Consider the following 11883-nt stretch of genomic DNA (forward strand, 5'->3'; position numbering starts at 1 on the left):
GAACGCAAAATTCGAATAGCGTTCTTCCATGGCGCCTACATTGATTATTGCGCTTCGTCGCGCATTCTCTTATACGATAGATTGAAATACTAGTTAAATGCCACTTTGCAATATGTATATTCAGGGGTGAAAAGCTTAGTGGGATTTCACATCAAACGACGTCCTGCCTGGAAGCAGTCTTCTCAGTTTAAAAAATAAAAATACGTACGAAAGTTGCATAGCGCGAATTCATCAGCAGACCTCCGTAAGAAAAACAGTTTTCCATATCGTCGAAAGAAGACAGTATTGTGTTGATTGCTGCTATGATAGCAAAAAGGTGGAAGATAATTTTCTCGTTTTTGGAATCCTTGTTCCTTTCTCTCAATGAGGGCGAGTCTACGTCGGCCGTGTTTTGTAACCTTTCCAGAGCCTTTGATTGCTTCGATGGTGAGACTCTGCTCTACAAATTGGAGGGTTACGGCTTCAGAGGGGTGGCTCGTACTTGGTTTGCATCCTATCTTAGCGGTCAAACCCAGAGGGTGTACTGCGGGGATAGAGTTTCTGGCATGTTGCCTAATACTTTGGGAGTGCCACAGGGTTTTGTGCTGGGGCCTATTTTGTTTCTCATATTTATAAACGTTCTATGCTCTCTTTGCGGTGTCCGATTCTTCTCATGCGCAGTGATATGTCTCCGATACAAAAACTCTCGGGCTTGCCACTGTCTTGCAATCTTGTCCCTGTATTTGCAATCTTGTCCTGCGGGCTGGAACTATTGTTCAGTCCCCTAATTGGACAGAATATCACTATCTGCTCAGAGAGCAGGGTAGTCATCCAAGCACTCAGTGCCGAGAAGGTAAGCTTCCAGCTGGTGCTGGAATGTAAAACAATCCTCGAGACACTCTTGTTGGAAAATAACATCCGCCTCATCTGGGTTCCAGGACATTCGATGTTCCTGGCAATGAGGAGGCCGACCGGTTGGCTAGATTGGGCGCACAAGTGACGCCCATCCATGGGGGCCTTGGCCAGGCAATTGTTTCACTGTCGCTGGGTTGCCACCTCGGGCATGAGACAGGTCAAGGAACTCATAGGTGGCCCCAGTGCTTTGAAAATTGAACAACTACTGGGACTCGACAGAAGAAATTTAAGAACGGTGACAGGCTTATTGACCGGTCATTGTCACCTTAGACGACATCAGTATTTGATGGGTGTTGCTGAGGATCCCGAATGTAGGGGATGCTTAGAATATGAAGAAACTTCGGGACATGTCCTTATGAGCAGTCCTCTTACGCGCGAATGCGCATACTGGGACAGCCAATGGTGTTGCCTAGGGACATAAAGGACTTATGCCCCAGCAACCTGGTGGCTTTTATAAAGGACACTGGGCTGCTGTAGCTACGTTACTGGCGAGACGTAACAGGAGGATATTATACGTTTTTCAAGGGCAGGAGCCCCCCCACGTTGCACACTCACTCACTCACTCTATGCTCTCTGGATATTAGGGGAAATTTACGCTTTTTGCCGACGATGCCACCATTCTTTGGAGTGGGACGGATTTGGTTGCTCTTAAGCGTGTTATTGAGGATGATCTGAATTTGGTGGGCAAATGGTGTTCCGCAAATGGCCTTCGACTTAACCTTGGTAAGACGGGCGTAATGAACTTAAGTGTTCTTTTGTGGTACAACTGTCTGGACAGATGATCTCATCTTTGACAGAGTACCGATTTCTCGGCATCTGCATTGACGAAAATCTGAAATTTGTTAGCCACATCAACGCCTTGAACAGAAAGCTTTCATAGGGCTGCTATGCCCTTAGAGTGATAGCCAGAGAGCTTGATAGTGAGAGCATAAGCAGAAGTGCATATTTTGGGCTAATGGAGTCGCATCTCCGGTATGGCATCTGTTTTTGGGGTAGCTGTTCTGGGCGGCTTCTCGAATCAGTGTTTGTGCTGCAGAAAAGAGCCGTTCAATATGTCTCGGAGGCTGGCCATAGAGAATCTTGTAGGAACCCTTTTACAAGATTAAAGTTTCTTACTCTAACTGGTATTTTTATACTAGAGACTGCCTGCCTGATACATAAAAAGTTTTGCGAGGATATATGTGCCACACCCCGCTGAGGGCAACCAGAGCGACGAGTATTCTGTCTCACTACCAATACCTAGAACTACTCAGGTTAAAACTTCAATAATCTATGGCGGTAAGGCAGTCTTTAATAAGCTGTATGATTGTAATATTATGTAGGTAGTGTTTAATTTGGCTTTGTCAGGAGGAACTTGATTTTTTGGACAATAAAGCAAACATAATAATAATAATAATGTAGCTGTTGTGCCACATCTCATCTGTACTCAAATCTATGAGTGTATGAGTCTGAGTTATTGAGGATTAAAGCAACAGTGGTCACACACTGTTTTCATGAGCAAAGCTAAACTTTGCGGCGCCCTCTAGAGGCCAAACGGTGTCAGTTATTGAGTCAATTTGCCATATTTTTGGAAACCTCAGAATCTGAGCTCTTTTTTACATTCGTTGACTTTTTGACGTAACTTTTCAAATAAGAGTCGAGTTATTAAGGATTGAAGCAAAATTGTTTACTCTCACTGTTTTCTTCACCAAAGCTTAACTTAAACGCCCTCTAGTGGCCAAACGGTTATGGTAATTAAGTCAAGTAGCCATATTTTGAAAACCTCAGAATCCTGACTTCCATTTACTTTCCTTGACTTTTTAACTTTTCAAATAACTGAGTTATTAAGAATTAAAGCTGAAGTGGTCACCCTCACTGTTTTTTTCAGCAAAGCTTTTAAATTGGACGTCCTCTAGCGGCCAAACGATCCAAGCTATTGACACTTATGGACCCATTTTTCGAAACCTCACAGTCTGAACTATCATCTGGTGCAAATTTCCTTGAAACAAATGACAACTCTTAAAAACATATACTAAAAAGAGTAGAAAGTAGAAACCGGTCAGAGGATTGGGATTGATAAACAAAAAACAAAACCTCACTATTTTTAACCAATCAGGTCGGTCTTTACCGAATGATGCGGCATTTATGGAGCTGTTCCTAAATTAGGGAACGCCATTTGTTCTTTCTAACTCATTTAGTACTTTCTAATTTCATATTCTATTTGTACTTTCTAACTCAATTTTTTGAAAATTGTCAATATCACGTGACTCCATCGGCCATTTTTAAAATTTTACATTGTTACCCAAATTTTTATGGTCACGTGGCTTGTCGGCATTTCGTAAATGTGTTCCATTTTTGCAAAAATTTTAAAATCACGTGACTTGTCGCGATTTTGTTCAATTTTCCAAGAAAAAATTAGGGTTACGTGACAACCGTTAATTTAATCTTCTAATCAATCAAAGAGCTGAAGTTTGCCGCCCTCTAGCGGTCATATTTTTTTGGAAATCTCATAATCTAGAGTATCTTTTACCTTCTATGATTTTTCGACGTAACACGTCACATATTCGAGTTATTCAGGGGCAAAGCAAAAGTAGTCAAAACTACAACTCTGGTCTGCAAAGCTTAACTTTGACGCTCTCTAGCGACCAAACGGTTCAAACTATTGAAGTAGCCCCATTTTTCGAAACCTTGTATTCTGGACTATCTTCCTTCCTTGACTTTTTATAGTAAATTGTCAAAACCGAGTATCGTAGAGGTATAAAATAGAGTCAGCGTAACTCAAAATGCGTGTATTAGTTTTCAAAGAAGTTTTATAGTTTTATGGTTTTATGACACGGCTTTTGACAGTTGACACAATTGCGACAAACTAATCTGCATCTGAGACAGACTGTCAAATGTCACATATGTCAAAAATACCATTCATAGAGCTATAAAATGGCATCAGCGCAACTCTAACAGCGTGTTTTTGTTTCCAAGAAAGTTTTGTACTTTTATCGCTTTATGGAAGGGATTTTGACAGTTGACACATTTACGACAAACTAATTTATGTCTGAAACAGACTGTCAAACGTCACATCTGTCAAAATTACTAATCGTAGGGCTATAAAATGGAGTCGGCGTAATTCAAAATGCGTGTGTTAGTTTTCCAAAAAGTTTTATGGTTTTATGACACGGATTTTGACAGTTGACACTATTACGACGAACTAATCTATATCTGAGACACACTGTCAAATGTCACATATGTCAAAAATATAGAATGAAATCAGCGCAACTCTAACAGCGTGTTTTTGTTTCCAAGAAAGTTTTGTATTTTTATCGCTTTATGGAAGGGATTTTGATAATTGTCACATTCACGACAGACTAATTTGTGTCTGAAACAGACTGTCAAACGTCACATCTGTCAAAATTACTAATTGTAGAGCTAGAAAATGGAGTCGGCGTTATTCAAAATGCGTGTGTTAGTTTTCAAAGGAGTTTTATAGTTTTATGGTTTTATGACACGGATTTTGACAGTTGACACAATTACGACAAACTAATCTGTATCTGAGACAGACTGTCAAATGTCACATATCTCAAAAATACCACCCATAGAGCTATAAAATGGAATCAGCGCAACTCTTACAGCGTGTTTTAGTTGCCAAGAAAGTATTGTACTTTTATCGCTTTATGGAAGGGATCTTGACAGTTGACACATTTACGGCAGACTAATTTACGTTGGAAACAGACTGTCAAACGTTGCATCTGTCAAAATTACTAATTGTAAAACCTCACATATGTCAAAAATACAATTCATGGAGCTATTAAATTGAAGCAGCATAAGTCAAAATGAGTGTATCAGTTTCCAAGACAGTTTTGTATTTTTACCGCTTTAAGGGATTTTGACAGTTTTTCATTGTTTTGCAGGTTTTTGACAATTGACAGCTGTCAAACTTGTCAACTGTCTGCCAGTAAAGTGACGATTGTGAGGTATAATGACAAGGCCGGAGAAACAGTTGAAAACAGGGAAGGATACTTGCTGTCAAATTAGTGTATACAGAGTCCCATTTAAGTGCAACAATAAAAACCAAGTTGGTTTAATGTCTATATTGACACTTCAGTATGTTTTTTGACATATTTATCTTCGCTTAACACACCAAACTCGTAGGCGTGCGTCAAAATGTCACGCGTGCGCGTCTTGTAACTGTCACTCTCGTACACTTGACGCATCAGTTCTTGCCAAAATTTGACAGTCGCCTCTGACATTTCCAAGCTGTCATCTGTCAAATATTCGGCGTACTTGGATTTGTCCAGAAGTTTCATTTGTAGAATGAAAATTGACAGAATCACTCCCAGTAAAGCGTGACGTTTCCAATCGTCGACTAAGGCTTGGTACGGAAAGATTTCAGTGGAATTGAGGCCTAACGACTTTAAAATGCCGGTGAGGCTGGTGTGGTATAAGGTGAGGTACTGCTCCAAATGATCCAGATCAGTTTTTGATGCGGAGGAGTAGAAAAAGTAGGACAAATCGTGCACCGGAGTAGTTTCTCTCGCCATTTGAAAGTCGATCAGTTTAACGTCTTCCAGGTCGCCATTTTCCTTGAAAAAAACAAATTACATTTGACAGGTGACACAATGACAACACACAGTTTTAACTCAGCTTAATTGACAGCCACGTGACCATTTTTTAATTGACGCCCTGCGTAAATGATTTTCCAAAAACTCTAATGTGACTGGTGACATTTGACAGTTCACAGTTTTGACAAACGTCACACCTCAGTAATAGTAGATGTCATGGTCACGTGACCATTTTTCTCAATTTTTTTTTTATTTTTTTATCGTGATCCGCTTGCAGCATAGGAGAAGAATTAATTGTAGATACATGTATCATTTTTTCTTTTTTCCCTTACTAAGGAAAATCACTTGCGTACTTTAGTACACTCTATTTGGGCTAATACTGTTTCGCCTTGGGACAGTGAGCGTAATTCTTTATTTTCTTTTAATTCGAGCGTAAAAATTTTTGATTCTGTAGAGCTTTTATTTTCGCCCATCTTAGTCATCATCATGTAGATATTCAGAGGATGTTTCCCCTTTTTTGTCTGCTCTTGCGGCAGTTACTAAGTTTGACGCTACTACTACCTTATTTTACCTTGGTGGCTGATCGTTTTGCCTCGTGTTACACGTACCCCTCGACGTACCCTCGTCCGAGCCGAACTTAGTCTGACAGTTTATTTAAGATAAAAATAATTTAGTTATACTAAAAAGTTGATCAAATCTATTCATTCATTGAAATGTGAGTGTAATGTGCTTTGAGGAAACGTAAAAATACAAGAAATAATCGATTTAAAGTGAATAATAAATACAACCAATAAGAAAACTTCCAAAGTAACGCATAACCGATTGCTGTCAGTATTAGGAATCTTCGATACATGAAAGTTTAGACAAATGTAGTTGTTTTATACACCTTTTTCACAATTGCGTAATAATTTTCATCTGATTAAAAGAGACAAGAAACGAGCTTTTTGTAAACATGTTTATATTAGTCTTTCTTTTTCTTGTTTTCAACTTTAACATTGGGTTTGTTCTTATAAAATTCTTTTACGGCCCTTATTTACACATACAGCAAACAGAATTGCTATGTGCCATTTAAAATAAATGTACTTCTACCAATACAGACATTTCTGTATTATTTAAACACGCTGCGACATCATCAAAATAATTATACATCATCCCGTTGCACGGGGTAAATTCATCCCAATCTAGGGGTACTTTCATCCCATTTTAGGGGTAATGCGCACCTAACACTCATAAGTACACAACGTAATAGCTGAAGTCGCAACATAATAAGAAACCTTTATTTCGTTTTAACAGGTCGCTTGTAAGAACAAACCCTATGTGTCACTTTTATTATACAAAACTAAGCTACGTTATCAGGTGTTTATACCAGTTCGATTATTTCTTTTGTTTCATATTCGCTAGTTTTCTTAACAAACTGTTACGGGTTTTTTTTTGGCAAAAGGTTTGTTTTCTTTGATTTTGGGGGGGTACTTACATTTTGCTATTCTACTGCAATTTACAGTAGGCCGGCTGTTTTTTTTTTAACTAAATCATACACTATCTGAGCAAGTAAGCAAAATGTTTCACTTCTTCTAAAGTAATCTAACATTAAAGATAGTACTATCATAAAACTTTAATTTCATCATTGAAGTATTGATTTTGTGGTTTTGTATTCTGTCATATTTAGAGTTCAAATTAACGACCAATGGTAAAATAGTTTTATTACAGGTGTCTATTTTGACCAATTGCAGCTTAACTTAAGAATGGTCTAGAATCTAGTTTAGGCAAACTGCCATTTTCTTTTTGGGTTTTGATTCCACATGGTGGACACTAACCATTAACGCTTGAGCGGATTTTTCAAATCAAAGTAGGTTCATCAGTCTTTAAAAATATAGAATTAAGTTTCTGAAATACCTTCTTGGGGATTTAAAGAAAAGACTTTGGTAAATTCCTATTTTGTATTGCCAGGAAAAGCCCATCAACAACTCGGGTAAGTTTAAGTTGCAATTGTGCTTATAAATACTCACTTAATGTAGGTTGCTATTGTCAATCCTAGCGTGCTTAACGGTCATTGTAACTAGAACATGTTTTCTAGGCTTTTTCCTTTCCCACTTTTACCTCTGGTGCTCCACAAGGAAAACAGCACTTGACACAATCGATCACCAACTCAACGAACACCAGCACTTACACTTGCAATCAGCCCTTGTTGAGAGTTTAAGCTGTCCTGATTAATTGACACATTAGGCCTGCCTGTGCAGCATTAACTGAAGTGTCCAGGGAGTATTAGCAATCTTGAAATAAGGTCAGTCTAGTCATAAGCAGATCTGCAGGCTGCAAACACAGTTTCTTGGTCTCTGATTCACCATTGAGCACAAGCAGTCGATATATAGTAGTAGTAAGGAACTTTGACATCCTCCATTACCAGCGAGAGTGTGCTTACTAAGATTTTTGGGTTTGTAAGCCCACACTAAATGCATTTAGTTGGGGTCCAGTGCTGCTTGAAAGCACAAGTTTGTCTAATTTGATCTAGAATGTTTGATTGAGGGTTGCCTTTTTCTTTTGCCAACCTTCTGTGAACACAGTCTAACACTCACCTATCCAGACTTGTACCGTAGTTAAGGTTCCGTATTCCCAAATACCCAACTTTGAGTCCATCACTAAAATAACCATTTAATCTCCCTTTTTGTAAACTGATTTGATTACAAATAGCATACACAACGTGTGGTACATATTGCTGTGCTTTTAAACTTGACATTTTAAGGTTAGGTTCTGAATTGTCACTCAGTACATTAACCGTATACTTTTAATTTTTGACAGTCGTTAATTTTGTTTTTTTAAATAAAGAAGAGGCCTTTGCCATAAAACGGGGTACTTGGTGGTATTATTTAAGATTTGTATTTTGCATTACTGATATTTGGTCTAGCGTTTGGGGATTTCCCGCTTTAGCGTTCGTTTACTGCTCTTCTCAACCCCTACACGACGGTGCAAAGTGGGTGGCGCCATTGAAATTTAGCTTGTTAACCTACACCACTCTCCGTGAGTAGTTAGCCTGGGGCATTCACCGAGTGGCTTGAAGAGGTCCCGTGACCACCCAATCTTGTTTTGTAAAATGGAATCTTTCGGTTAGTATTTTCCATCTAGCAAATTCTAGTGTTACAAAACAAACAAAAAATTGAACGCATTTTTTATTTCAAAGATCTTATTTGAGTCACTAGCCCTTGTAACAAAAAAATCATTTTTTTTTTTGACAAACGTTGTTATTAATGTCGTCTAACCTGTCTTAGCTTGTTTGATGCAATTTACTAACTCTGTATATTTTTTCATAGTTCAAACTTTCTTCTTTAAAGTTGTACATACTAATTATGATATACCCGGCATGTAGGTAATGAAGACCTACATTTAGAAATACCCGGCGCCTCCACCAAGTTGTCACGATCTAATTTTTAGTGGTAACGCGGGGACGTGTAGGCTGGGGTCGTACTCTAGTTAAACTCAAAGATTGGATAACAAAAACAACAACGTTTATTCATAGAGAGAAACTAGTAAAGTTATACACATTGTCAGACACAAGTTGGCTTATTTATAAATTACAAGTTCGTACTTACATGATAATAAATGCACAAACCATTTTGGACCGAGGGTAAGTGTCAGGGTAGAGTTCCCTTCACTTTCGCGACCGAACCGTTTAGTTTCGCGGATAATTTCTGACTAACCCTTCTTTCCAAATTTCTCGGCTATTTATTGTAAGGTATTGCGATCCCTTAGTCAGTTCAATTTCTTAATTGCTTGTCTAAGCACTTGGATCATTGTCCGAACAATTGATGACTTATTGCTGCCTGGCGATTGCAACACCTTAGCTAGCTTCCGTTCTAAAAGGTTCGATTATTTGCTGACTAAGTAATTAACGTATTAGTAGTAGTTAGTATTAAATTAATTAACGAAAATCTACTTGTGACACTATATAGGGTGTTCTATTTAAAATAAGAAATTTGTGATCGACTTCCGGTATAAACGGAAGTGCAACCATCTTGAAAATATTTTAGTTAGATTGGGCATGCCCACATCAGTATCCTGCCTAATTTTCAAAACTCTCCTATTTATACTTTTTCCAATATCAATCGATGTTTTTCGTCGTGCGACACCCTGTATAACTTTCTGAATTAGGTACCACAACTGGAGAGTCTAAAAAACGTTTTTTTATTAAAAAACGAAAAAACAAGGAAATTTGCATGCAACAATTTCAGCTGCAGTAGATATCAACTGCTGCTGATTTTAAATGGGACACCCTGTATATTTTTGCATTTTTAGATTCTAAACCAAATTCTAGACATATTTTGTGTATTAATGTTATATACCTATTTGTATTTGTTTCTGAGATATTTACGATTTTATGTGAAATTTGATATTTTCAGTCAACAAGGTTTGTTCTAAAAATGGGTGCAGAAAAACGTCAAAATATATAATACAGAGTGGTCAAAAAATGGGCCAGTTCTAAAAAAGAACAAAAAGTCTTGTTTTTCAAATGAAACTCTCTCTCAATGATTCTCTGTTCAAAATTAAGGTAAGTTAGTTACTCTGTTATTTGACACAAACGTAGGACAATGATTGTCAAATCTAAAGCCACAGCAAAACTACTGTAGAAATAAAATCATTAAGGTCGATTTTCGCTTGCACTAAGTGGCCAACATAACGCAAAACCCATTAGCAAATTTGACCCTTCCGAAAATTATCATTTGCAAAAACAGTTTTTCACGAAATGTCTAAGCGTTACATCGACGTATGTCATGTAACCCCGTTTTCCTAATTTTTCAGAATCAAATTAGCCCTTAACCAGGCAAAAAGTGCTTCAGCTGCACCCTGTGACTAAACCGTAGAAAACACGCGTATTTGTAACTCTTTGTATATGTCTATGGACAGCCAATGAAATAACTTTTCCATTGACGTATAAAAGTTGATTGGTTTTTTTTTTTTGTTCGCCAATTTTTTTGGTGTATTCTTTTGTTTAATCCTCAAAAACTCTCTTAATTACACTACTTTTGGTATAGTTTTATACGTCAATGGAATAGCTAATGAAATGAGCTTTCTAAAAATATCTCAACTTAGGTTAATAGGTTGGACGGTTTGGCCGCTAGAGGGCGTCAATGTTAACTATTTTTTTGTATGACTTTTTTGTTGCATTCTTTTGTTCAATCTCCAATAGCTGGCTTATTTACACCATTTTTAGTAGAGTTTTATATGTCAATGTATAGCCAATCAAATGAGCTGTCTATTAAAAATGTTCATAAAGAACTACTTCTGATCCCTGGGAGTTTCACTTGAAAAGTGAGTGGTTCAGATTTATAACTTTTCAAAATAATGACAGCCATGACAGGAATATGATCAAGCAAATTTCAATTAGGCCCACAAATTTGCTAGTCAAATTGGAATTTACTGGTAAAATTGATGAATTTTTCTGTCACACTGAATTTTACTTTACCTTAATAATTTTACCTGTTTTTAGAACTAATTATTTAATACTACCAGGCAAATTTACTTTGTTTTTCATTTATTATATTATGTTAATATGACCAACTTATACAGACGCCATTTTCGCAAAAAAGTTTTGAAGATAGATATATAGGATAGCTTGGATTTTTTAGTAGAATCCAAATATTCAATAATACAGGGTGTTCCATTAAAAAAAAAAACAGAAGTAAAGTTAAGATCTTGTAAAATTGTTTTTTTATTTAAATAAGAAAAACACTTGTCAGTTAACTATGCAATGTGGTTTAGGTTTTATTCTGATATCTTTAAAAACAAAAAAATGACAGCTGAATCTAAATGTTATCATACTTGTAATGAAACACACTGTACCAGGTGTTCCACTAACAGTGGTCATCGGCTCAAAAACTGTAAAAGATGTAGCTTTGAAAAAAACTAATAAGAGAGCTAAGAGAAAATGCTGGAAATCAATTTTTTTTATTCTGAGTTTTCTAGATAGTGTAACATACATAGTAAAGGCATAGAAGTAAAAAACTAAATAAAAAGGTATGTTTAAAACTTTGAAATAACACACTTACGTTTTCGAAGCAATTCTGCACGTTTTTTGTAAATGGTGATTCATTTAGAGGTACTTTTTGTGGTGGCGATTTAATTGCAGATTGCGCAATTATTTGCCTCCTGTCAACTGAAGTGACATTTCTATTCAGTAGTGTTTGACATTTCATAATCAATCAATCAATCAAAAAAGTAGCTTTATTGTCGGAAACTTAAAGTCATTGACAAAGCCCTGAAAACACATACAAAAACAGCAAAAAAAGAACATGCATAATTATTACACTACACATACAATATGAATCACACATAATTACACCTTACAATTATTAAAATAAAAACAAAACAAAAAGGTAGTTACCCTGTATAAGAGAGGAGAAAGAGGATCAAAAACACAAACAGTGCTTGGTCAATTTATGGCAGAACAAGGCGCCTCAAGAACTGG

At 37.0% G+C, this 11883-nt stretch overlaps 1 protein-coding gene across 1 annotated transcript; it reads right to left on the minus strand.

Moving 5' to 3' along the window:
- Window positions 1–4940: 4940 nt before the first annotated feature.
- On the minus strand, window positions 4941–11626 carry LOC145729547 (uncharacterized). The gene is made up of 2 exons (XM_081980350.1): window positions 11465–11626; window positions 4941–5447 (listed from the first exon to the last, which is right to left on the minus strand). The coding sequence occupies exons 1-2, from the start codon at window positions 11609–11611 to the stop codon at window positions 4953–4955; spliced, it is 642 nt and encodes a 213-aa protein (XP_081836476.1). The 5' UTR covers window positions 11612–11626; the 3' UTR covers window positions 4941–4952.
- Window positions 11627–11883: the final 257 nt, after the last annotated feature.

This window comes from Ips typographus, linkage group LG5 (assembly GCF_016097725.1).
Source record: "Ips typographus isolate SLU linkage group LG5, UJ_Ityp_2.0, whole genome shotgun sequence".
In the NCBI taxonomy this organism is placed as follows: domain Eukaryota; kingdom Metazoa; phylum Arthropoda; class Insecta; order Coleoptera; family Curculionidae; genus Ips; species Ips typographus.